The 27,032-nt window shown below is 52.9% G+C and overlaps 1 protein-coding gene across 1 annotated transcript in view; it reads right to left on the bottom strand.

The window, feature by feature from the left end:
- Positions 1-7,074: 7,074 nt before the first annotated feature.
- The window catches only part of LOC122389056 (protein FAM135A-like), a 32,759-nt gene continuing 12,801 nt past the window's right edge, over positions 7,075-27,032 (bottom strand). Inside the window, exons 8-20 of the mRNA XM_043380724.1 lie at positions 25,463-25,618; positions 25,219-25,347; positions 24,546-24,681; positions 23,834-24,111; positions 23,465-23,674; positions 23,114-23,269; positions 22,575-22,960; positions 22,121-22,258; positions 21,633-21,908; positions 20,423-20,624; positions 18,991-19,240; positions 13,561-13,788; positions 7,075-11,456 (exon numbers count right to left, since the gene is read on the bottom strand). Of these exons, the coding sequence (XP_043236659.1) occupies positions 11,251-11,456; positions 13,561-13,788; positions 18,991-19,240; positions 20,423-20,624; positions 21,633-21,908; positions 22,121-22,258; positions 22,575-22,960; positions 23,114-23,269; positions 23,465-23,674; positions 23,834-24,111; positions 24,546-24,681; positions 25,219-25,347; positions 25,463-25,618 (2,751 nt within the window). The 3' untranslated portion in view covers positions 7,075-11,250. The remainder of the gene's footprint in view (positions 11,457-13,560; positions 13,789-18,990; positions 19,241-20,422; positions 20,625-21,632; positions 21,909-22,120; positions 22,259-22,574; positions 22,961-23,113; positions 23,270-23,464; positions 23,675-23,833; positions 24,112-24,545; positions 24,682-25,218; positions 25,348-25,462; positions 25,619-27,032) is intronic.

Below are 27,032 nucleotides of genomic sequence, written 5' to 3'. Positions count from 1 at the left end.
AGGTATACTTTTAGGTCATTTCCGACGCCAAATTAACAGTTTCCATATTTTCCCATTATGCTTATATGGCACTAAGTGCATTACGGATTTGCATCAGTTTATAACCGACAACCGTGCAGTCTGCAGAGGCTTACTTAAGACGTCAAAGTTAAGTGACCTGACATGAAAACGTGGTTGATTTCAAATGATCCGGCGACCGGCTTGAATCAAATGTAAGGCATATGAAATGTCAGCCTTCTATCATCAGTGTGCTTTGAGCTACCGCAAAAAAAATACATGGTGGCGGCATCCACCCCTTCTTCTCGGCCGGCGAGGGTTAAACCTCGCTTCGAATTCTTGCAGATAATGATGCGACCGAAAGCAAAGCATTTATGTATCTGTGTCTAGAACGGCCGCTGACTTGTTGGACAAGATCCCCAATCTTTATTTGCTAGATGGGAATAAAATACTCGGCATATAATACATATATACCCCTCGATTTGCCCTCGCGCTAAGTCAATTCTAATCATCACTGTCGCTTTTTTATCCGAGATGATGTCGCCGCTAAACGGGTTGTTTTGTTTGCTTGCGTTGAATGGTCCTTACGGATTATTGAAGGATTATGATTTAATAGGAATGGGGCAAGGGAGGATATGCACTGCAGTGCAGGTGTTTAATTTAGATCACAAAGGCATCATTTCCGGCATCGTGCAGAGTCACTATCTTCCCCTCCTCTGCACTGCGGCATCTCTGCGCCCCACACACGGCGTCCTCACTCCACGGCCGGCCGCCGCCAATTGACCCACTCGCCGGGCGCCGCGACCTGACCCGTGTCACTGCCGCGGCCTGCGCAATAGAGTCGGGGCTGGAATCCGGGGGTTCGGCCGGCCGGCCGCCTCTGGAGCGGGGGACTTTTTTAGTAGACCTACTGTACACATACATAAATCTGCAGACTGACCTGTATTCCGCAGACATGCGAGGCGCCTGGTCGTGGTGAGACGGCCACAGACCCAGACATGACAATCAGACGTTCGGTTCACTATTGAGCGCCAACACACCGTACTACCGACACACGGTAGCACTGACTAACGGAGTACGATCCGTCGCCGCCGGCACCCGACGGTACAGTAGGTCTACAAAAAAAGTCCCCCGCTCCAGAGGCGGCCGGCCGGCCGAACCCCCGGATGCCAGCCCCGACTCTATTGCGCAGGCCGCGGCAGCGACACGGGTCAGGTCGCGGCGCCCGGCGAGTGGGTCAGTTGGCGGCGGCCGGCCGTGGAGTGAGGACGCCGTGTGTGGGGCGCAGAGATGCCGCAGTGCAGAGGAGGGGAAGATAATGACTCTGCACGATGCCGGAAATGATGCCTTTGTGATCTAAATTAAACACCTGCAGTGCATATCCTCCCTTGCCCCATTCCTATTTTACCATAATCCTTCAATAACCGTAATGGCCATTCAACGCAAGCAAGCAAACAAAACAACCCGTTTAGCGGCGACCTCATCTCTGATAAAAAACGACAGTGATGATTATAATAGACTTAGCGCGAGGGCAAATCGAGGGGTATAACTTTATGTATCACATACCGATTATTTTATTCCCATCTAGCGAATTAAGATTGGAGATCTTGTCCAATAAGTCAGCGGCCGTTCTAGACACAGATAAATGCTTTGTTTTCGGTCGCATAATCATCTGCAATAATTCGAAGCGAGGTTTAACCCTAGCCGGCCGAGAAGAAGTGGCGGCCATGTATTTTTTTGCGGTAGCTCAAAGCACACTGATGATAGAAGGCTGACATTTCACATGCCTTACATTTGATTCAAGCCGGATCACTTGACATCAACCACGTTTTCAGGTCAGGTCACTTAACTATGACGTCTTAAGTAAACCTCTGCACGGTTGTCAGTTATAAAATGATGCAATCCGCAATGCACTTAGTGTCATATAAGCATAATGGGGAATTGTGGAAACTGTTAATTTGGCGTCGGAAATGATCTGAAACTATACCTAAAGCACAGGAAATCGTGACTTCATACATTCTTGGCAAGGTCTTATGCTTCATTTTTGCATTGTTCACCTTGCGTGACGTCATTTATGACGTCACTAGGGTCATAGTAGTGCTTCGTCAATAACTCCCGATCAAAATGAGCTAGCCAGTCGGGACAGCCATCAATGGACTTTGCAAGACTTGTCGAATCAAATGTTATGCAACATGTCCTCCTTTCAACAGCTGCGTGACCTGCGTTGCCCTAACCTGACATTGACCTGAGGTAAACATCCTAAATTGCTTCACCTAAACAAAAAAGCATATAAATCGACGCGTCTGAGAACGGAAAACACGATTGTATCGAAATGACGATAATGCGTTTAGTTATTTACCAAAAACCGATCAAATACCTTGGGGCCCTTGAACTGCCCTAAAGAGGTCACTGATATTTTAAAATGGGGTACTAGTCGCTGCGTCACGTAACGACGCAAGCGCTTGATTTTTTTTCCGCGAGGCTCTAGCAGCTAGCTCAATTATAGGAGCTAAACATGGGGTCGGGGAATCGCTCCCTTCTCACTCACTATTTGGCCGGGATAGTGTTTGCAATTATTGTTAAAATCTAGCATTTTAAGATTTCAAATGACCCATTTTTCCCGCCCAAGTCTTTCAATTCAGGGTCATAACACCAGGTCACGTCACGTCAAGTGACCTTACCTCAAGGAAAGTTCCTGTGCTCATCATATCTAAATACACCGACTAACCGATCGCTTCAGAACTTTCAGCGATTTTAAAATGGGCAACAGTATATGTAACGTTTACTTTGCAATTTTGACATTGTTGACAGAAAGGCCGGGTCAATTTTGAGATCACTCAAGTCAATGGGAGAAAATTGAACTGCGCTTTTTTGGACGGAACGCATAATAAACACTCTGAAAACATGTGGTGCTTGATGAGATACAATACCGAATGAGAAAATTGTTTGTTTTGTTGGGGGCCATCTTTTTTGGTCTGAAAGGCCCTTGCAGAGCTATGACATAACTATGCTCTGGTGTAGTAATTGGGTTGTGCGAGCCAGCGACAGTGATCTGCGGAAGCGAGACTGTTCTCGTGGGACGATTGCCCTGTCGGGACGGTCCATCCGTCTCCCAAACGGTCACCCGAAGAGGATTATGTGTCCTGGAATGGATCCGACATCAACTACAGGTTGGCTGGTGAGGTGACCTCCAGTCCAGAGAGGGAAGCATGAAGACTAGGGGCGATGCGGATTGGTTTTTCCTGAGGATAGCGAGGACGGAAGGAATCTAGCACCCTTGAACCTTCCTTATACTGAATGTATCTCAGGCTGTTAAATCTCCTAAGCGTTTTTTTTTCTCGACATCGTCAAGGTGTCATTAACAAAAATATGAAATCCGGGAGGACAAATTAAATATAGAAATTGTGGCCAACAGAACATTATCAGTTGCCTTCAACATACTCATAAGCATGTTCACACACCCAGCTTACGTATGAGCCATGTAATAATTATTTTTGATAGACATGCTTAACCCTCGCCCGCACATGGGGGGGGGGGTGGTTGCCACCCCCCCCCCCCCCGGCAGTCTTTCTGCTCTGCACTCAACATTTTTAGAGCTAGATGGCTGATTTTTCGTATAGCTGCTCCTCTATCCTTTCTTGATGTCCACTGAAAATTTCAAGTTTCTGTGATTTTTGGTTTCAGAGATATGACCTTGTTTTTGAGGTCATGTCATGACCCAAATGGCCAATTCTCAACATCTTGCGTTTGCCATGGGCCTTGTGAGCTTTTGACACCCTGATTTCGGCCTTTTTTGCCAGTCTTACCTCCCACCTATCACGGAACATGTTGTTCGACGATGTACAGGGGTCAAGGTCAGGGTCAATGTCAACCTAGGTCATCTAAGGTAATTGCGTTTTAGGCAAGCCGAATTTACTTTTTGTGAAGTTTTTTGATTGCATTTTTGATAAAAGCTTCTCAGATCATGATTTCATGTAATATGGACCCAAAAACAACCGGTGCACACATCAGTATACACACAGACACACACAGACATACAAACACATATAATTGACCTTGACCTAACTTGACCTGAAATGACCTCAGCAGCAAAATTCTGGTCGGGTAGTGTGACAAAGAGGTTCTAGCTGGCTTGGCACCAGAAAACAGCATCGTCATCGGTATTTGATAAGCAGCGCACTTGATATCCAACGGTGACCCAAAACAGCAACATTTTTTAGTTTGACCTGACCTGGAAGGTCAATGACTGACCTGAGAAGGTAAAACTGGGTATCATTGGATTCGTCTCTTCCCAAAGAATCTTTTTGGTCTTTACCGCTAAGCTCTATCTCCAACAGGAACGAAATGGCGCGGGGGGGGGGTGGCAACCACCCCCCCCCATGTGCGTTCTAGGATGGGAAAATGGCATGTGCGGGCGAGGGTTAAGTTATGAAATCATCTGAGGTGTTTGTAAAGTTTCACGATACGGATCTAATATCCTGCTATGCATTATGACCATTTCTGGTCAGGTCATGTCTTTGAACATAGACCAAATTTTTCAAATGAACTTTAAAGATCAACTTTTGATTCATTCGAAGCGTTTTGATAAGAGGAACACGAGGCTGGTAAAATTAATTTCATGCAAGTCTTAAGCTAAAAACTTTGAAGTGTTTGTGGAAAAGCAATTGGTTTTCTCATAATACCGATGGTGGCAGTTGTTGTTATTTACATGCTAGGCCGTTGACCTTAACCCGGCCGGGCCCGGGGGGTAATCCCAACCACCGCAGCCCGGGGGGGGGGGGCGTTTTTCGCCCCCCCTGTCTAACTCCGTAAATAAGGGAGCTACGGAAACAAAAGCGATACCAAACGAAAGGTCCTTACGAGACGATTCTAATGCACCTAAAATTTTTGACCTCAGGTCAATTTTCAAGGTCAGAGGTCAAGGTCAAAGGCCAAAACCGGCACATGTGTAGTGATCTCAAAGTAAGCCTTCTAGAGGACGGCAGGCTGCATCAAACCGGCAAAATTGGGTGTCAAACGAAAGAAGAGAATCTGAGGATACTGAAAATGTGTTCTAAATCAAAGGTCAAGGTCAAGGTCACGCTCAAAATTGACCTCAAACTTGGCACTTTTTCGCACATCTTGCGTGCTAACTTCCAAGATGTTTTGAAATGTTTTGAGGCTTATCAGTTCCCTATTTGTGGTTCATCTTACGATACAAGGCTGCTCAAAGGTCAAGGTCACAGAAGAGTATCCCTGCTAGAGGCTATTTCACTGATTCAAGTTAGTAATAATAAATCAGACAATTTTGCCATCCGGAAGCTCTAAATGAAGGCTTAGAGGAAAATAGATGCCAGATTCGTGATCAGCGGGTACAAATCCATCATAAACGACCTTTCATGTGTCAAGGTCAACCAGAGGTCATTCGAGGTCACATGAGGTCAACATGAAACTTGACCTTTTCCGAACAAAATATATATCATTCGACGCGGCTTGACAAGGCGAATGCGATGGTACCACTGCCGTAGCTCTAGGACCATTTTTGTCGAAGTTATTGGCGAAAAACTAAAACCACTTTTCGGGGTCGTTGACCTGACCTCTGACCTCAGGTCACCAAAACTATTTTTCTATTTTTCTCTAGGTCAAACGCTACACAGCCGTGCTCGTAATTTGTCTTTATCTCTAAAACTCTATTTTTAGCAGCTATTTGAAGTTTGCGTCTCTGACGCCGAAGTTTGCCGTGCAGGGGTCTAGAAAAATAGACCTTGTGACGTCATCAAGGGGGCTAGGTCCAAATTTTTTACTTCAGAAGATGTCAAATCGATGGGAGAAAAGGTACTGAAAGTTTCGCCTTCCTATCCCTAAGCGTTCGGGAGTTATCGCAAATATTCGCCAGGGGGGGCGAAAAACGCCCCCCCCCCCGGGCCCGCGAAGGTTAATTAAAACTGGCAATATTATTCAGACATAGCGGTAAACGTCACGAGCTGATTGTTGTGTTAGGTTAGGCTCTTTCGGTCGATTTCAGAGTGGGAAGGATGATAGGAATTAGGGGGAGACAGGGGGCCTGGGAGGGAGTCCTGGACCTCATGCTCCGCTGGGCCCCATCACGTGGGTTGGATTGCCCTGACACATGGATAGCCCTGGGCGGTGTTTCACGGCCCCGCACTGCAGCACGCTGCGCTGCGCTGCTGCATTGTTGCGGCGGTTGATATGAATTCGGCTCCACGCTAGCGTTGCGAGCTTCCGAGTCTGTTGATGTTCCCATGGAAATTGGAAACCTAATGCACCGGTGCGCGCAACGCACCCTGTCTGAGCAAAATTTTATCATCGATGATCTCTAGTGACATGACCTCTGGCTATGACCCGATCCAAAATTGGCTGAATTTTTTCTTCTTTTTGCTTCTTTTGACGCTACTTCGAATACCAATTAAATTCCCAAAGCTGAGTTATAAGAATGATGCTCAGTCCCCAATTCCCCTCCAACAGGGCGTAAGAGTCTAGTCTAGGCATTCCTGTGGGTCACGGGCTAACAATGACTATCTCATAATCATTGTGGCCATGAACATCTACTGCCATTGTTTGACACCGGTTTCGCTGCGCTGAGCGGTGGCCGTCCCGTTTGTTGGATTCTACAGCTGGCTGGCGAAAAGCGGTACCGGCCGCCCGTCCACCGCCCGCGGGCCGGACCGAGCGGACCCGCTGACCCTATACCTGACCTGATACCGGCGCGATATGGGACAGGCAGACGGGGGTTCGGCTCAGCGAAGGCAGCGCCCACTGGTGCTGGGGACTTTTTTAATAGACCTACTGTACTCAGAGGTACCCCGCGGTACTCGGAGGTACTCCGAGGTACTCAGCACACACCGCCGGCACCCAGCAGCGGCCGTCTCTCCTCTCCAAACGCTCAGCTCAGCGCAGCGCCGAGCGGACACCACGGGGATTCATACGGGGAGAATGCTCACCACTCACCACACATGCCCGTACAAAGCTCACGGAACTGGCCTGGTCGCGCGACATCAGCAGCGCTCGCCCGGTAACTAGATGACAGATGGCACACTGTTAATTATGTCCGCTGAGAAACATTTGAAAGTGTCAGTACATTGTCTAAACATTCATTCAACCATGTCACAAATCAACAGAACGACACATCCTGATTCTGTGAACCAAAACGTTCACCATTCTTTTTCTGAGATCAGACACAGACATGCCAGCAGTCGCAGACATCCCCAAAACGCGCTCCAGCGTCGGCAGCCCAGACTGGGCGCCCGCAGTTTCACCACACACACCAAATCCGTCTACAGACGAGCGCACGATCCCGCTTTAAAGCTCTACATACACAACTACCTAAGCCTTAGCATACGCCGGGTGCTTTCAATAGAAAACCACCACTTTGCGGCACACTCAACATGTTTGCACCCGGCCGACCTCGAGGTTCGAGCTGCTTTGCGGCCGCTGGCGGCCGGCCGAGGGACCGAGCGAGTGAATCGGCCGTGATCACAGATGGGGGACGAAGCGGTGCGGTGCTGGACAGAGTGAGTTGGGCGGCCGGCCGGCGCGGTACGACGCGGTACAGCGCCGTACTGCGGAACGACCGGTCGCTGGAGGGACACTGGCGCCCCGCGCGGTACGGTACACAGCCCGCCCGCCAGAACGTCCTACCGCCGAGTCGCCTGTCAGTTTGTGTGTGTGTCGTCTGGTGTATGTCTGTCTGTCTGTCTGCCTGTCTGTTTGCCTGTATGTCTGCAAGTCTGTCAGTGTCTGTATATGTCTGCCCGTGTCTGTCTGTGTATCTTCCCGCGTCTGTATGTCTCGTCTTACCGTGTATGTCTGTGTGTCTATCTATCTTTCCGCGTCTGTCTGTGAGTCAATATGTCGCGGCGCGCGTGCCTCCCAGATGGCCTCAGGCGGCCACCGGAGACAAGTGACGCCGGCACCGCTCACGCAGGCCACTACGACGGCACACGCCAGGGCCGGCGGCGGCACGCGGCGTGGCGCCTCTTGCCCTCATTCCGGCGCGCCGCCTCGTAGATCGGCGAGGCTAAGGATGACGGCCGGCACCGCATAGCCGCCGACGGGGCACCTATGGGCGCAAACGTACCCGGGGCCCAGGCCAAACGACTATCGCGCCAATACAAATCAATTGCATATGTGCTACGGGCGGCGGTGGCAGGAGGGAAGAGGGAAGTCGGTCTGAGCGTGCTGGTAGGGTGGCTTGGGGTGGGGTGGGGTAGGGTAGGGAAGGGTAGGTATCTAGGCTGTCTGTGCCACTTGCGGCCTTATGGACCCCTGCACGCCTTGTTGAGGTAGACACCGGTCAAAGAACTAAGGTGAGTGGCGATTGGAGGTCACCAAAGTTGCAGTATTTCATAATGGTTGTACGAAGAAGCACCTGAGAGCGAGAGGGGAGAAAGAGGGAGGGTGCGGAGGAAAGGGACGGGACCCACGCCGAGGTACACCGTCTGAAACCATCGGAAAGAATAACACTGAAACAAACAACCTCACAGTCTGTAACTGAGTATATAAGCTGCCATTGAGATGAGAGACGCCCGAATAACAGCTGCCGCCGGCAATCTGTTCTGGATGATCCTGCTCCCCGGCCACTGTAGGTTACATTATACCCGGCCCAGCGGCCTGCCTCAGCCCATCTGCAGACAAACAGACACACAGCGCCGCTGTCGGAGACGAGCCTGGTGCGTCCACTGTATACTGAGACCCCTCCGAGTATGGCTGTCTTAGTGACGAGGCAACTCGAGATATCTGAGCTGCCAGTCCCGCATTTCTCAGTGGGACTGCCTTCCACGGACTGTCTGCCTCAGGGAGGACTGTACGCTGTCTCAGAGCGAACCGCCTCCTGTCTTAGAACGGATATTGCCTCAGAGCAGGCCGTGTCCTGTCTCAGAGCGGACACTACCTCGGAGCTGACCGTGCCTCAGAGAGAGAGAGAGAGAATGCCGTGCCTCAGAGAGAGAATGTCGTTCCTCAGAGCTGGCCCTGCCTCGGAGCGGGAATGGCGTGCGGGAGCAATGAGGCCGCCGATGGGGGATGACCGCGCGGCGCCGGAGGCGGAAATCGATGTCACGCAGCCACCGGCCGGACGCCACGGAACGCCTGAGAGCAGCGCCGGCAGACCAGATCAGACCAGACCCGTCAGCCACGCCACAGAACGCCAGAGAGCGGCACAGGGAGACCAGACCCGCTGGTTACCATCACAGATACTGATAAAAGCGGGACGTCGAGCTGGCTGGTGGCTTAGCCAATTTGGATTTGCATAAAATGACATGCCAGACTAGCTTAACAGATGCCATGATAAACTCCGACCAAGCGCTGATACTGTTTTCAAGAATGAACATGGAAATATGTTTACACTGAAAGACGGTTAATTTGAAAGAGCTAGAAAATATCAGCGCAATAAGATTGTATACAACTCAAGACTCGACTGAACTGTAGAGTGCATTGAAATATCTATAAAAATAAGGCATATGAGAATAATGAATAACTGAAAGACGAAGCTGTAACCAAGGGGAAAACGAGGGGGGGGGGGGGTAGAAACAGTAGCAGTGACTCTGAGATGTGGTAAGAGGCAGCGACTGTGGCGAAAAGGGCAGTTGTGATGGGCTGTGGCTGGCTCAGCGGCTGTGAAGCCGAAGACAGGAGCAGCGACGGTGGGATGAAAAAGGGGTAGTAAGGTGGGGAAGACAGCAATTTGAAGACAGCTGCTGGAAGACAGCAGCTGTGAGACTGAGAACACTGTGTCAGCGGTGGCAATAAGATCCGCGGCTTTGGATAACCGGCGGGAGGAAGCGATGGTTCATGGTAGCCTTTTAAGGTTGAACAGCCAGAGAGACCTAACCGAACGGTGACCCAAGGCCGCGGCACTGCGCATTACGGACTGAGTATGCGACGCGACACTGACAGAGGAGAGCGTTCTATTCTGAGCGGGACCAAAGGCGGCACTTTGGACTGAACAGGTGCCGTGGAGACACTTTTAGAGTCTCCTTTTCCAATATGGTGATCGTGGTCATTTATAGTTCATGGCTGCCATCGCGACAGACGGGGAACACTGAACGGGCGGGGCCGCGAGCGGTGGATGGAATTCGAGGAGGAGCGGCGAGAGATTGGCGGTGGGCGGAGTCGGGAGTGGGAGAGGGGGGTGGTGGAAGAAAGGGAGAGAACAAGGCAATGGGGAAAGAGGGAAAGACTGACAGGGCAGAATATTGGATAGAGGGACAAAGAGAAAGGTAAAGATCCAGAAATACATAACGAAAGAAAAGGGAGGGAGGGAGGGAGGGAGGGAGGGAGGGAGGGGAGAGAGAGAGAGAGAGAGAGAGAGAGAGAGAGAGAGAGAGAGAGAGAGAGAGAGAGAGAGAGAGAGAGAGAGAGAGAGAGAGAGAGAGAGAGAGAGAGAGAGAGAGAGAGATCATGCTAGCTGAAAATATCGGCTCGACGTCGAAAAAGCAGCCCGGTGATACCAGCAGTCGATAGTCTCTAAGAGCTCTCTGGCTGATCTGAGACGGCGGGGAGCCGCTAACGGAACATTCAGCTCCAATTTCTGAGGCCCGACCGAAGAAGGAGGTTAGAGGGAGGGAGGGAGGGAGGAAGGGGAAAGGGGGCACAGGCTAACCATCTTTTACGCATCGGGAGTGACGATGGCGAAAACTGGTCAGAGACGTCGATAGACTCTTCAATTGCAATGGGAAAAAATCAACTCGCTGCGGATAAAATAAGCGCTACCGGCTGAAGTAGACAAGATCACAAACTCGTCGCCTTAGTACAATTTCCCCGAGTAATGTCTGCATAAGCTGTTAATCACAAACAATGTCGTCCTCAGCAGGTGCGAAATACCAGCAGAGGAGCAGCTAAAGCAGTCCGTCTGACGTGCCCGCTGAGACGAAAACTAGCCAGCGCGTGCTGAGCCCGGACGGCAGAGTGGCACCATCAGGCACCCGGGGACGGTGCATCGGCAGGAGGGCGGGGGGGGGGGGGGTTATGGAGCAGGTCGGAGGTGCGTTAGGAACAGTGCACGTCAGTCACACTCTGTATCGATATTGCTACCCCGCTGTGTACATACTAACTACTTGGCCTTTGAGGAACTCAAAACGGGGGAGAAAATCAGACACGACGAGCATAAGTATAGAATCACACCGCAAGCCCAATCATCTTCCCACGAATGCAAACCCAGCGTCCAAAATCCACCACATCGCCCAGTCAAGTAGTTCTCATCACCTCACCACGTTCAGCCTACAGACACCCTTTCCCCGCCCGCCCCACGCAGCGCTACTTGAAGTACTTCAGACCGGCGACGACCATGAATTTCTCGATGAACAGCTCAGAGTCCAGGGCGGCGATGTGCGCCGCGCGGCCGATCAGCGAGTTGGCGTTATTGGCCAGCGCGTGGTGCACGTCGTACCGCAGCAGCGAGACGTCGGGACGCTCCACGATCGGCTGGATGATGCTCGTCACCATCTCCCGGTAGGCGGCGCCTGCGGACCGAGCACCGGTCAGGTCAAGTCAGGTCACCTGACAGTCAGACTGTCACAGAGAGGGGCGGGTTCGGTCACCGGTCGGCACAGCGGGCCGTCATAGAAAAGGCTATTCCGATTATTGGTAAGAAGCGTGCAACATCATAGGCCGTGCGTGAAACACGAAACGTACCTGCACCAACAAATATGCAAACGCTTTAACTTCCTGATTATTCCGTCAAAGCGGAAGTATTCATAAATTCGGGTGAGCATACACGGACGCATTCCTGCCCTGGGAATCTTGGCACATGTACTGAATACCAGGGGGCCGAACCTCTTCATAAATCTTACACTCAATAGTGTTGATATAAAGACCAGATGCAGGGGCGAGGCTTAACGACACTTTTATGTATCTTTGCTTAACATCTGGATGTTCGGGTTGATGGCAAATTGCATGCTCGAAGGTTGCATATATGCCAAATATCCATGAAATATAAACATTTGTAGAATTCCGCTAGCTATCTTCGGGAAATATTCATCATTTGCGTACATGGCATTTCTCCTACAAATATTGATCGTTTGGAAAAACCAGGCAGGCGTACTAGAGCTACAAAGAGTTATATCGATCACATAGGCCTACTTCACTGTCCAAACAGGCCAATGGAATGCCACAAATGTCGCCCAAGGATAGGGAAACAGTCGCTGGTATTTTCTTGAGCGGAATAAAATGTTTACAAGTACATAGGCAGGTCGGGCCTGGCACGGTGCTAGATTTGTAGTTATTCCGACCGCGTGAGGTCTAACTATTAAGATACTTCTCATACTCAAGTCAGACGGCTGGGCTGGCCTCCTGCCCGGCTGCCGTAGCTCGCCGTTCAGACGCTGTACGGCTGTTCAGGGACGCGGCCACGACGGTACCCGAGGCCCATCAAACATTGAGCGGCAATGACCGTGATCACCTGCCCGTTTCCCAGCGTAAATGCCGCCGCCGATCTGCCTCCATCGGAGCCAGCCGGCCACCAATCACATACTTAATCACACGACAGTCAAACGGACAGCGCCTTCCCAGAACAGCCGTATCGCTAACGCATTGATAAGCGAACCGAAACGACGCGACATTTTCCACAATCAATATTCCATTGTCCTCAAACAGGCTGCCCGCATTTCTGCTGGCACGAACACCTCCTCGAATAGCTGCTGTGCGATGGGGGACTGATGGGAATACGTACATCAAAGGAACCCAGCCACAGGACGGCATCATAGTCACAAAGTTAGCGAGCCAATGGCGGCTCACGCAAGTTGGAAATTGAATTGCACATCCGCCGGGTTTTCAGACGGTTGAGTGAGCCGAGCCAGCCGCTGTGAGGTGTTGCGTCCTGAGCACACCGGCTGGTGGCTCGCACGGCCGACAAAGGCATCGGTCCGCCGGCCGACTGACCGAAGCCGCCGTATTGTACGGCCTCATTAACCCAGGCAATAATGGGCTCCCGCCGGCGGCGGCGGCCGCTCCCCGGAACAGGGTGGGCCGCGCTGCAGTCGATAGCCGACCGGGCGGACACGGCACACCACTTCCGCCCCGACCTTGGCACAGAACGGGCCCCCGTCCGACCCGGCCGGCCGGTCGGCACTCAGTCGACCCCCGCTCTATTGAAGGGTGCCCCTCCTAGCAGTACTCAGGCAGTGGATAATTATATAGGGGCTTTGCAGCACTTGGTGAACCATTTGTTTATCTAGGTCAGGATTTGATTCACTGGAATCATATCCACCTATTATTTTTGCAGCTGAAAATTTTCCAATTAAAATACGATTTCATTCAAAACTGTTTAAAACAAGCCAGTTCACGAAATTAATAAAATGTAACTGTGTTCATCTGTTGCCAACGCGATGAAAATAGACTAGCACTGCTATTTTGCCCATTGATGAGGAGCATTCTTTGTGTACATACAACTAGACACTGACCTTTACTGGGACCCATACGTAGCCCTTCCCTCAGTCCTGACGCTAGGGACATCGAGCGCACCGCCCGCATATTAGGTCACCACATCCCCACAGCCACCTTCCAATATCCGTACATCCAACATGTACCCCGCGTGCTCCCAGCCACCCGCTCATCCGCGTGTCTTACCAGTGGCGGTGTGGTCGCGGATGGCTGCCTTGCAGAGGTCGATACGCGAGCTGTGGATCGGCACATACTTGTCCTGAGAGCTGCCCGTGAGCAGAACGTGCCGGAACCGGTGCAGCTGGGAGCGCATCGCCAGCCGGTACAGGAACGTCTGCCGCACGTCCACAGCGTCCTTCATCGACAGCTGCAGCAGCGAGCCAGACTTCTTCAGCTTCTGCATGAACCACATGCCTGCCGGGACAGAGCCGCGCGCAGAGTTAGTGACGGGACGAGAGCGCATAGGCACATTTTTGACAGGACGGAGCCGTACACATAGCTACATATGGACATCGATTGGAAAAGAAAATGCTCCAATAAAGCGATCGACAAAACGCCTTCTAATCAGTGACAATAAGGGCGATCAATGGTTATAACCTGACTGACGTCAATCAGACAAAGGTATTTCCGGAATGTTGCTGGCCCCTCATTAATAATGTCAAATACCAGCGGCATTGCATAATAAACCCCGGCCTCCTCCACATGCAAGCCGTGCATCAACATAATGAACGATGTAGCCGTCCACGGGCTAGCTAGATGTGTTATTCATTTCACTGCGGACAGTCTTGTCACAAACGCTTCAGCCCGCCGCGACAATGAATGAATCTCGGAAATAGCGTGTCCATTTGGCTATTGCAGCCGTTAAATGCCGGTAAATCACCTGGTATCCGACGAGGACATGCCATTGTATAGCGCGAGCTCTCCATTACAGGGGCCATCAGCTACGCTGCAGGCCGAGCAGCCGAGAGACACAACGCGGCAGTGAGAGGCCCACGGCGCCCCTTCAGCAGAGTTATAACGGGCTGTTGGTCAGCCGACCGCCACCACTGCCTGCAGTCGGCTCTCACTGACCCAGCCGGACAGAGTAGCGGCTGTGGCAGCGGCAGCAGCCGACCCAGCACTCAGTGTCACTTACAGACGGCTGTATATGGACAGGTAGGCACAGCGGCAATAATAACTATGTTAATTTTCAAACGACCTGCGGTTACCCTACATTTGGTCGTTTTCCACACATGCCGCGATAGTAGGCCGCGCTTCAGTTCACACTTCCGATACAACACGAAAAGAGCCCGTAAACGTATCGTGAAAATTGAGAACGGGGCCAACCGAAGACAATGACTGACCGATTAACTGGCCCGTCGGCAAAATACCCAGACAACCAGGCCTTTACATTTGTCAAACAGCTTAAACAGCCCGTCAAAACATAGAGACCGAATGCATCCTCATTTGTCAAACAGCTTAAACAGACCGGCAAAACATAGCGGCCGAATGCATCCACGCAAAATTGTAATACCCAAGAGGATCACTGCAATCCCTCATAGGGATCAACAATAGATACAACCTACCACAATATGGCAGATACGTCTATCAAAACCAGTTGTTGAGGCCGTTAAAATGCGAGAAAACTATGCCCGAAATGCATCGTAAAAGGCAGCACAATTAACTAGAGAAATCGCTCTAAAGTCTAAAATATTCCATCCCACCGCGGCCGATTGGAATATGCCCGCATTAGAATAGCAATGCCTGTCACGCGAACACTTCAGCACAGGCGCCCAAAAATATCAATACCCGAGCCACTGAAGCGGTGAACTCATTGGCCGAGCTGGAGCGCCTACTGAAACGTCCACACGGTCACCGTGCAACCATGCGCTCATCAATCACTGCGTGCGGAGTCGATCGGCCGGCGCGGTTACCGCCGGCCGGCCGCCAGTGCCTAGCAGCGGCCGGCTGCAGCGACTCGGCCGCGGCCGGGCGCCGGTGACCTTCCGCCGCCCTGGTGGCCGCCCGCGCCCGCCGACCGCGATCGAAGCCACGCCGAGGCCGCTATAGGTCTCGGCCACATCATTATTTATGATTTGATGCACTAGCTTCAATTATCCCTGCTAAACAATGCAGACATTGCTCCTTAATAACTACTTTGGATGCGTTTTTTGAACGGAGGGAATCGCAGGATTGCACAGATGCGAAACAAATTAAACAAATGGCGCAGTTCCGGAGCGAATAGGAAATATTGCGAAAATGTCAAACTGATGACAGATCTCTTCGGCATCTCGTAGCGGAGCACAAAAGTACAGCCAAAGCGTTTACTCCGCATCTTTGAAGAATGGGAGGGCGACAGAGAATGATCTCAGCGGCGTATGATTTTTTTTTTTGTACCTATTAGTTATTACGGACAGCTCAACTGTCGAACGAACCCAGCTGAGCCCAGTCTGGTAACGCCATTACTGCAAGCTAGAATCAGCGACCTGCGACTGTTCCCAATGACCTAAACCCGTCTCAGATTGATCCAACTAAACGAAACCAAACCTCTGCTCTTCTCTCTGCCGTTCATCTATTCAGCCACCGAACTTCTAATGCCTCTCAACCGAATCGCTCGAGGCCGGGACAGCTTTAATGATGAGCACAGACAGGCGATCGATAGCGTTCCGGCGCCGCCGGCTCCCAAATGAGTCGGAAATTGGCCATCGACGGCGTCACATCTGTGCGGCCGCTCCGACGGTCGGCCGGTCGGCCGGGGTCGTCCACAGGTCCGTGCGGACTCAGCCCACCTCCCAGTCAGCCAATTGGCCTGACTCAGCGCCGGATCCACGATAAATGGCTCACAATAGGCCACCGTGCTGCCCTCGGAATAACGACAGATCAAAGCAACAAACAGCGAATTTCTTCAAAGGAATGCTTCGCAGGAAAAATGAAAATGCCAGCTCCGTTACAGGGCGCTTCAAAAGAACAGTCTAACTTTGAATAATTCGCCAATATCATCGGATTACCGGAAATGCTTATGAGTTCCGAGGATATGATTACCCGAGGCAGCGCCACGTCGAGTTCGTTTAGCGGATAATGCAGTGAAAATGCAACTCGTCGCTGATATAAAATGCACGAATTCGATAAAAATGCTCAGGCTGCAAACTGCGTCACATAATTGGAGCATTGAGACTGCGCAACACAGAGCATTCTCCAGCAGGAAACTGATCTTACAATATCGGACTTGGCGATCCCATAATCGCAGCTTTAGTCACACTCACAGCCGTCAATGATGCTGCAGCCGTCACAGCGTTCATAGCCGTCACATGTCCCAGTTGCTTGGTATATACAATAAGTCCCATTGCTACCAGCCCTAAGACGAGGCTACTGAAAAAGCACACTTGTAGCCACAATTCACGCATAGCGAGGATGGTAACGCAGATCCGAACTACGCCTGCCGTCTTCATCGACCACTTCGGTAATCCATATTCTTCGAACAATGCCTGGCAGACGACAGAATCTAAATTCATTCATTCCATGTGCCAGCAAAGCCGATCGATTCACTTTCTTCAACCGGGAGTAAATTACATGATAAATGAGTGGGACAATCACACACAGAAAATCGGTGGCCATCATCTCTTTATTTAGTTCCTTTTCTTTCTATATATATTGCTCTTTGCCATCTATCTCTCCCATATCTACACAATTTCGCTTTTCTTCACCTTAACCTTTAATTTCTTTTCTTCTCAACAGCTTTTTATTAAGCTGGTCTCTGTCGTCAGTTACGTAAGCCGCACCGCAGCTCAGCCTATTCCACGCAGTAGCTCCCATACAGACCGCTCATATATCGACCGGCGCCGCGTAGCCGCTGACAGCCATAGCTCACCAATCCGTCCGCGTCCGTGTTGACCCATTACAACTGTTTGCTGCCGCTCGGCGGCAAAACATGGGCCCACAGACGGGACGGTCACCGCTGTATGCGCGGTGTCGGGTCACGGGGTATTTATGGGCCCGGCCGCGGCCGCACAGTGGGCCATCGCCCATCATCCGTCGCTAAACGACAACATCATCAGCCGCTCCGCGACAAATCATCGCCAGAATCAATAAGTACAGGGTTGGGCAGATAAATTGGGACAAAATACATATTTGCATTTAGAACGCCGTAGCTTAGAAATTTGTAAACATAGGCATTTCAAATTTGGATCACATATTGTCACACCAATTTTACACATTTTCACCAAACATGGTCACCGTGGTCCACCTGCATCAGTCTTTATCGGTGCCTGGACTGGCCGCACGCGCGGCGAGATCTCCCGTCTGAAATGGCTCGTAATTGTAGCCAACTGGCACTGCTGAGGTTCACCACAGTCACATGGGGACGTTCGTTAGACTCACCCGCAAAAACGCCCCAGCTACCAGAACTTGTGTGGGCTGAGGTTTACTGAGGAAGGGGGCATTTTCCCTTGGGTACAGTTTGCGGGATCCTCCGTTTCAGGAGATTTTGTATTTAATTTACTGTATGCCGGGGAGCTGACTCCTCGAAGAGCATCACTCCATGCAGGGTGTTGCCTTCTTTCATCTTGTTGATTCGAACTGCCGGAATAATGGTTAGGTACCCTGTAATGGGGAACCCACTCCCGATTCCGTAAAATAATGGGGCCCCACGTGACCGTCAGAAGTCACCGGGTGGAATGCCATCACCGATGTCTGCTGCATGCTTTTTGGAACTAAGATCACGTCTTCTGGGCTGGTTGCGATGTTACATGGTGTTTGCGGTTGTTCATATGTTCGGTTATGGGGATACCATCGTTGAAAAAGACCTGCACGTGCTTGCTCGCTTCTCCAAGCCCTTCAAGAGGAAACCATCTTTTTAACGTCACAGGTGCTTCAACATCTATGTTGACAGGTTGATATGCATCAATGCATAAGAGTGCATGTTTGAGGTGCTGGTATATCGCTTTCTCATGGCGCGGCTACCTTCGTTGTGAGCTCGCGCCACTGTTTTCGCGAGGAACCTCTGATTTAACTGAATTTTGCCTTTTAGCCCCCCTGGAAAACCGGGGGAGCGGCCGGTGTCAATGCAATAGGTATTTAAGGATGAGTCAATATCATCTTTTCCTCTAACGTTTACGTCTGTTCGATACACACTACTTTCAGCCATTTGATGGAGCATAATTAGAGTATTGGCACGCATGTGCGCGCGGACTAAGTTGATAGTGGCTTGCTTAAGCCCACGTTCTGTGACCAGCCGACTCAAAATTACAACACAACCTGCATAACATGGAAACGTATTCATTAGCCTATATTTATGTTCAAAAATTATCTTTATCACTAAAAAAATAGTCGTTTTAGAGGAAGTTGAAATTTGTCCCAATTTATCTGCCCAACCCTGTAGAGTGAACAGACGCGGCGCCCCTGGCCCTGGACTAGGCAGACAGAGGTTTACTGTTCCGAGTGGATCAAAGGGTAATATTGATACCAGCTGCAAGCTGCGTGCGGGTTTCCGTGCACGTTTGCCCTCGGTGCCGAGGGCGGTTTCGCTCCCCTGTGATGGATGTGCCAACGGGCTACGGATAAGCCGCCGCCTAGTATCTCAGCGCCCGGCATACTCGCCCCCTCTCCAAAAGTACTCCGCTTCTCAGCCCCCTCACTCACCCATGTTGACCAGTCCGCTGTTGTTGTACAGTGTGCCCAGGTGCGGCGCCGACAGGCTGAGGAAGGTGTGCAGCTTGTCCAGGTGCGGCGCCAGCTGCGGACGCGTCAGCACGTTCCGGATGATGATGTTGCCCAGCGAGTGGCCCACGAAGCTGATGCGCTGCGGCGCCAGGTGGAAGGCCTCGATGTGGTAGGAGATCTCCTCGGCCAGTCGGTCCGTCAGCGTGTCAAAGTCGGAGAACGTGTCTCCCTGAGGGGACACGGAGCGGCGGGCAGTCAGAGGAGCACGCGGGTCGCGGGATAACACGACGGTAAGACACCGGTAGAACCACACGGTGAGGGCAATGAGGAGGGCAGGGGATGACGACCGGTCATTAAATGATGTAATATGTAATATACCCATCCACGCCGAATGACACTACATTCTTTCATTTGCATGCAATGCGAGGAGTGGCTGTCGTCATAAGCGAATCATAACCAAACAAAAATAAATAAATAAATAAATAAATAAATAAATAAATAAATAAATAAATAAAATGAAAAACACGACGTGAACCACAGCCTTGTCGCTAGCCAGATTGAGTGCAGCTACCGTCACACAATACAGCGATTACAAATGGCTGGAAGGCGCGTTACTACACCATTACCGGGGCTGAGGAGTTTCCGGCTCAAAGACGACGGGGATCATCAAAGGAGCAGCCCGCCGTCTGATGAACGGATTATTTATACTCTCAGCAGAAGCCGAGGCCCACGCAGATAATACCCGCGCCCACGTCACATCCGCAATGGTCCATACTCAAAGCCACTTCGGCTCCCGGTCTCACAAATAGGCTGGTCGGGCATAATACCGGCGAGCGTTGTTCACCGAGAGTTAACGAGCGGTTGAATGCTGACAGTGACGTCACGCCCGGCTTCTGGGCGCCTCCTGGGAATACGCCCGGCCCGCCCGACTCATCCAGAACTAACCAGATTACACCGGCTCAGAAACGTACATCGGAGCGGTGCCGGACATCTCAGAAATGGGTGCAAAATGGATAGACACCATAACTTTGAACAGAAGAGCAGAATCGGACAGCATCAAATCTACAGCAATGCGTAAATGGGCTATATCCAAGAAATGTGAACCTACATTTGGACAACTTCCTATGACTAGTTTCTCGTGCTACCAATGCTTGTCGAGACATTTTCTTGAACATACTTAATGCTAAGAAAGCAGCGAACTACTCGGTATCAAGCAGCAACACTATGTAGTCAGTCTATTATTTAGCCTACGTATAGGCATCGTCATACTCAAAGCTGCCCGGGGAATACCCCTACAATTACACATTAATTGACCCGTGCGGCGTGAGCGGCACCCACTCCGATATCGTCCTTCGCAGCAGCCGTACTCACAACAATTCTCCCAGCGTCCCGGCCCGCTCCGCCATCTCACCTGGTTTCGCTCGGACATGATGAACTCGAGGTTGGCGCCGGGCAGTCCGATCTCCAGATAGGTGCGCACCAGTCGCAGGTCGGCCGCGTTCCCGTCCAAGCCGTGTACACACACGACCAGGTGCAGACCCGACGAGCTGAACAGCCGGTACTCGTCCGGGATGAGGAAGTACGGTAGAGACGTCACCACGCCCATGTAGTCACTGTCGGAGCGGCACGGTGCGACGGTTAGTTAATAAATCTGAGTTCGTTCGTTCAAACCCGTTCTGTCGTTCGTTCGTTCGTTCGTTCGTGCATTTGCCTCATTATATCCAGTCAAGGAGGTTCAGGCTCCCGCTGGTGACAGAATCGTACGGGCATCGCACACAGGCACAGTGGGATAAGGGCCAGTCCTCCGGTGATCATAGCACCGAGCGAGGCGCTAAGCACTTAGTACCACTATCGCCTACAGAAGTGTTCGTAATTATTGCGTCTGCCCTCTGGGACATGCTAACTCTCTTGAGGTTTTGGACACAAAGGAGACACAAAGAGTGTACACACAAGACTACTCTGCACACTTCATTTTATTTACAGTTTCATTTCATTTCATTTTATTCTATACAAACATCATTTTATTTGCATAATTTCTATTGGTATATTATCTGTACAGTCTCTTTACGTAGTGGATTTATTTACAAATCACAAGGACAGTTGTCTGTTTGCAAACACATATGGACGCTGAACGAGTTTTTAAAAAGATTGCTATTAGTGACTTGCTACGCCCGTTAAAACATGCAAGAGTTTCCGATTGAAAAGTTCAAAACACTCCTCCAAGTGCCGGATAGAAAGAGCTTACTCTAAAACACAAGCGTTGAGCTGGAAGAGAAGTGCCTGTGTAATGTGTACAGAACGGAGCGCGAGCGCACGGTACTTCACCGTGAGTTTTATTTTACCAAAGTTATAAACTGCCAAGTTCCTCGTCACAAAAGCACACTAGCACACACTAAATATGCCTGAAAATTATAAGTGCCAGTAATTTCAAAGAAAGCCTGAATGCAAACGACAACAAATTATTATCAGCGTCCGCCAGAAGCCGCATGATGTCGAACATGATGCCCATCATCTGACATCAGTGATATTGCGGATTCAGCCTATTGCAGCTGTCTTTAACAGATCGATCCTGTCGGCCCGATCTCGGTACTAACCGGCCGTCCCGCCGGACGACCACTCACCTGTATAACACGCCGGGAAACCTGCCCTTGAGCTGGTCCTTGAACTGCTCCTTGGCCGTGATGAAGTGGAAGGTGCGCTCGCCGACGGCGGCCACCAGGCGCTGGCGGAGTGCCGCGTCGCCGCCGTCGAGGGCAGAGTAGCAGTCACAGGACACCTCTCGGCCGTTGCGGCCCTCTCGGGAGGCGCGCGGGTCGCCGCGGCCGGCCGGCTGACCGGGCGGAGGTCGCGCCGGCCCGGCCACGGAGGATCGGCCCGCGCCGACTGGCGGCAGGCCGCTGGAAGGGAGCGGCGCTATGGTCACTGGCGGCGGTCGATCCCCATCTCTCACCAACTAGTCGCCGGTGGTCGAGGTCTCCGTCCCTGTCCCTCACTAACCGTCCGTCCCGTACTCCCCCTGTCCCTCACTAATTACGGAGGGTCTAGGCTGGTCGTCACACTGCTCGTGATCTGAGACTGGCCCCATCCCCGTACCCTTCCCCTGACTAACCGCCGGAGGTCTAGGCTAGTCGTCACGCTGCTCGTCGTCTCCGGCTCGTCCTCGTCCTCCAGCCGCGTGCCGAAGCCGTCGCTGAACATCTCCAGCACGGTACAGGCCGGCGGCGGCTGCTCAGAGCTCACCCGGTACCTGCGCCAGGCGTGGGGAACGACAGGGGACGCCACACGTTAGCATCAACTCAACCACGTACCACCACGGACGATAGGCGGCTAGGGGCTGGTCTGAGGCCTATTTAGCAGATAAGAATTTATTTTAAATATCGCTTTACATCTAAAAACCATTGACTAGCTTAAATTGAATGTCAATTAGAACATATTAGCTAAATTGCAGATTGAAATGAAAAAACAGCCAGAAGGACATAGAAGATTGACTTTGCGTGCAAACCAGACATCAAATAAGGAACAAAAGCGCAAAAGGCATCCGGCACCAAAGCGCAGCGGCTGACCTGTCCTCTGCCTCCTGGACGCTGCGCCGCTTCTTCCTCGACTCTTTCCGGGCCATCAGACTGCCGATGGACTGCGCTCCGCTGAGCATGCGCAGACTGAGCCGCTTCTGCTTGCCAGCGCAGCTGGCGGTGTCGATATCAGAGAGGCTCCCGTAGACCGAGTCTCCCTCGAACTCCCCGCTGGATCGGGCAGACTGAGAGCCGCCCCGGTTCGATTTGGGTCGGAACTGCAGGCTGGCGCTCTTGGAGAGCGACTCGGCGCCGGTGCTGCCGGCTGGCGGCGGGTCCCGGAACTGTCTGGGCGGGAGGACGGAGGCGGGCGGCCGTCCCAGCCGCGCCAGGCGCGCCTTGAGTCCAGTGCCGCGCGGCGGCCGGCCGGCGCCGTTGGTGAGCGGCGGCCGCGGCGGCGGGGCGCGGGAGGACGACTCGGAGCACGGCGCCGCTAGTGTGTCGGTGGCCTCCGACTCCGAGCCGCTCAGCGTCAGCGCCGGGTCCGCGGCGTCGGCGGCCGGCCGCGGGACGCTCTCCCCGGCCGGCACCGTGTCGCCGTCAGCCGAGCTGCCGCTGGAGCTGGGCTCCGACAACTGGGAGCTGACCGCCGCGTCCGTGTCGGTCGGCTCGGTCAGCTCGGCCGGGTCCGGCCCGCCGCCGGCCTCCGGCGTCCAGCGTTTGGCCACGATCCGTCCGCGCTGTACCTGGAGCAGCGCCGAGCCGGCCGCGCCGAACAGGCCCACCTCTAGACTGGTGAGCGCCGGCGCCGCCAGATCCGGCAGCGAGCCGCGCGCCCGGCGCCGGCCGGCCGCCGCGCGCGTCGCCTCCGGTATGCTCAGACTGCTGTGTGAGTGCCGCAGTGAGGCGTCGTCGGCGGCTGGCCGGGGCGAGGCCCGCGCCGAGCCGGTGCTGCCGGCGCGCGGTCGGACCACCAGCGAGGTATCCGACTCACTGCAGACAGTCACTGACGACTCGGGTGAGACGGCGCCGCCGGCCGGCCGCGGCTGCCGCTGGCCCACCGGCAGGCGCAGCTCCAGCCGTATGCTGTTCTTCAGTTTCTCCTTGAGGAAGTGTTTGGGCTCGGGCGAGGCCACACCCACGGTGGCGGCCTCGTCCCCGGCGGGAGGCGGCGCGCGGCGCGGCGGGGGAGGCGGCGGCGGCGGCGCCGAGCAGCCGCCCGTCACCGGTGGCCGCCTGGTGGGCTCCGCGGGCGGCCGCGGCGGCGAGCTGGTCGAGGTGGCCGCCTCCGCCGCCTGTCTGCGCGCCACCCTGCCGTCGCCGGCCGGACGGTCGCCTTTGCGCGCCTCGTCCACTCTGGGCAGCGGCGGCGGCGGCGTCGCCGGCTCGTCGAGCGTCAGTCCGTTCAGACTGACGAAGCGGGCGGCGTCGGCCACGGCCGGGCTGGCGGCGCCGGTCGGCGGCACCCTCTGCAGCACCTCGATCGACTGGCCGCGCTGCGAGGAGCGCGGCTCGGCGGCCGGCAGCGTGGAGGCCGTGCGCAGCTCCTCCACCAGGGCAGCGGTGATGGCGCGCGGGTCGTTCGCAACTGGCGGCACAAGGACATAAAACAATGCAACACCAGCAGAAGAGGGCAGCCGCTAATTCATCCTGATTATTCCACGACATCGTGGTTTATCTGTCAAAATTAGGCCCAAGGAGCAGTGTATTAAGAAAATATTACAAAGGAAACTAGCAACGATATGCAACTATCACGGCAAAATTCTTCTCTCCTTCTTTTCCATATTATTTCTATTAGTTCTACAGCACTGACTAAATATAATACGCTAATTGAAAAACACGGCCAAGAACCCAAAACGAGGCTCCAGTCCCTAACCACATAAAACTTCCACCTCTAGGGATGCCTTTCTCCCACGATCCCACTAAGGAGCATCCCTCATGGTTCATCCCTGCCCAAAAACACCCCATCCCGCAGCCGGAGCTGTGGCGACGCGGGAGCGTGGAACGTCCCCCACTGCCCACCTTGTGTGGTGCGGCCGACCTGCCTGCGACGGCGCACAAACTCGGACACGTGCTGATACTGGTCCTCGTAGATGACCGGAGTACTGGCCGGGTCCCCGTCCAGCTCGGCACACTCGACAGGCAGGGGTGGCAGGCTCTGTGGACCCACGGAGAACACTGTCAGACAGAGGGAGACAAGGAGATCCAATGAGACAGGGTTACAAGGGATAGCATACTACAAGGAAGACAAAATGGATGGAGAAAATCCAGTGTCCCAAAATTTGTAGATGTGGGTGGGAAACGACATCCAAATGAAAATCATTTCCACTCTCACCTCCAGTTTTCAAGCCCAATTTTCCACTCCCAATTCCACCGAGGAGCAATTGCGTGAATGGTTGTTTTGCATCTGTCACAACGGTAGATAGATTAATGTTTTTGACCATTTTCCCACTCTTTTTTGGCCTTACCTGACCGACAATTTTTCACTCTCATCCTTTTTTTTTTTTTTGGTCAGCAGTTTTCCCCTCTGACACCCAAGCAAAAATATAATTTTGGGACACAACTGAGGGAATCGACTACAAGGGGACATCTCACTTTTGGAGTACCCGACCGATCTGCAGACTGCAAGTACTGAATACCGACTGATATGCAGCCTGCAGGCATGCGCTACATACCTACTGAGTCACTGACTGACCTGTAAGTAGGGGGACCGTCGCACAGCCTCCGTCACTGCCATGTACCGCTGCGGGGCGTTGTCGAAACACCCGGTGGCTGCCGACCGTGGGTTGTCCATGGTGAAAAACGCCTCAGCGAATCGCTTAACCTGTCGGAGGCGGAGAGGACAATCAACTGTCGGGCAGGGCACTCAGCTGTCCGGCAGGACACTCAACTGGCGGCGGGGACACTCAATTCCCGTCAGTATCTCGCGCGCCACCTACCCTGAGCGTGTGGTGCTGGCGCGCCAGTGACCGGCGCACCTGCTCGCGCCGACAGGCCAGCTCCATGAACTGCTGCCAGAGTAGGATCAGCTCGGCACACAGCTGGGCGATGTCGCTGTTGGCCACGGCCATCAGGTCCTCCTCGCCGCCGGCCGACTGCGGGAGACGTCAGACACGAGTCAGGGGGCGGCGGGAAGGAGAGGCACCGCCGGCCCCGGCGGCACTGAGCGACTTAGCGCCTAGCGGTATCGTCACACTGGGTAAATAGGTTCCTACAGGAATATTTGTTAGCGACATCGCGTTTTTTAATGTCGTTGCCAAGACGAGAAGCAGCCCGGACAATAAGAAAGGTGGAATGTGGTAGACCACCCGTCCAAACGGGCAACCAAATATAGTCTCTAAAGCGGGCGAAATACTTGAAGTTGAGATGCAAAGTATCTTTAAATAAGCAGAAGAATGAAGACCCTTCTCAATTATTGAAAGCATATATATGCATTGACCACGAACGTACCAGTGACAAGGCTACCAAAGAACCCAGTACATGGAATAGTTGAAAAGTGAGATTAAAAATGGGCCAAGTTTCTTTCAGCAAAATCAGCTACGCTGTACAGTGCATAACGCACACACATTCAAAACCAAATAGTGAGCGTTTCTTCAAACTGCAGGCATTGTACAAAGGTACAGTGCACAATTGTAAACAAAATCATATAACGCTGAAAAAGTCAGTCACGTAAATAATAATAAAATGTAAATCAGGGCGGGTAAAATAATCAATCAAGAAAATGCACTGCGCTCGCTCGAGCATTCCCGCTAAGCTGTCTGATACCGAGCTAAAAATGAGCACAATGCACGAGACGTGAGCCCATGCGGAGAGGTGTGCCCTGCAGCTGGAGTCGCCGGCGCCGCAGCGGGCCTCCAGCAGCTGAAGCGAGCCGGGCAGATCCGTGCAGATGCGACAAACTTCAGCAGGGTGGACGTGAGAGACGAATGAAAACCGAACAAACCAAAACTGACGGCGCTGTCTACAGCGATACAGGATGTCCCGGGTGCGAGCGAAAGCGGCTACCAGCTCCCGCTCCGTTGTCTGAGCGTAGCGGGGCAGCGGAGGCGGAACGGAGCGAGTCCGGAGTCGTGACGGGTGCTCTCGACTCTGGCATGGCACGCGCAGACCACGGACTCACAGGCAGACAGACAGACAGAGTACAGGGACGGGTGGAGAGTTACCCTGGATCGGCGCCCGTCGCCGCGGCCGCGGCTGCCAGCCGAGCACTGCCTCCCGCGGCCGAACATACGGTGGCAGCAGTCCTACCGACACACACGCACACGGACCCCGCACACATTCAGAGGGGCGCCGGGACACCGGTACACGGCCCGAGCGGCCGGCCGGACACCCCTGTACCGCCACATCACACCAGTGTCAGCCAGCCAGCAGCAAAACGGAACAAAACAAACGGAAACCGCCAGGTACACGACTAGAACTGAAATCGCCAGATAAGTGACTAGAACTGAAACAATACTGGAAATCCATTGAGTTGAGAAAAAAAATATGTTTCCATCTAGAAAAAAAGCG

The sequence above is a fragment of the Amphibalanus amphitrite genome, unplaced genomic scaffold (genome assembly GCF_019059575.1).
Source record: "Amphibalanus amphitrite isolate SeventyFive unplaced genomic scaffold, NRLGWU_Aamphi_draft 000343F_arrow, whole genome shotgun sequence".
Classification (NCBI taxonomy): Eukaryota; Metazoa; Arthropoda; class Thecostraca; order Balanomorpha; family Balanidae; genus Amphibalanus; species Amphibalanus amphitrite.
Note: the sequence above shows the minus strand (reverse complement) of the source record. Positions and strands in the feature narration are given on the sequence as shown.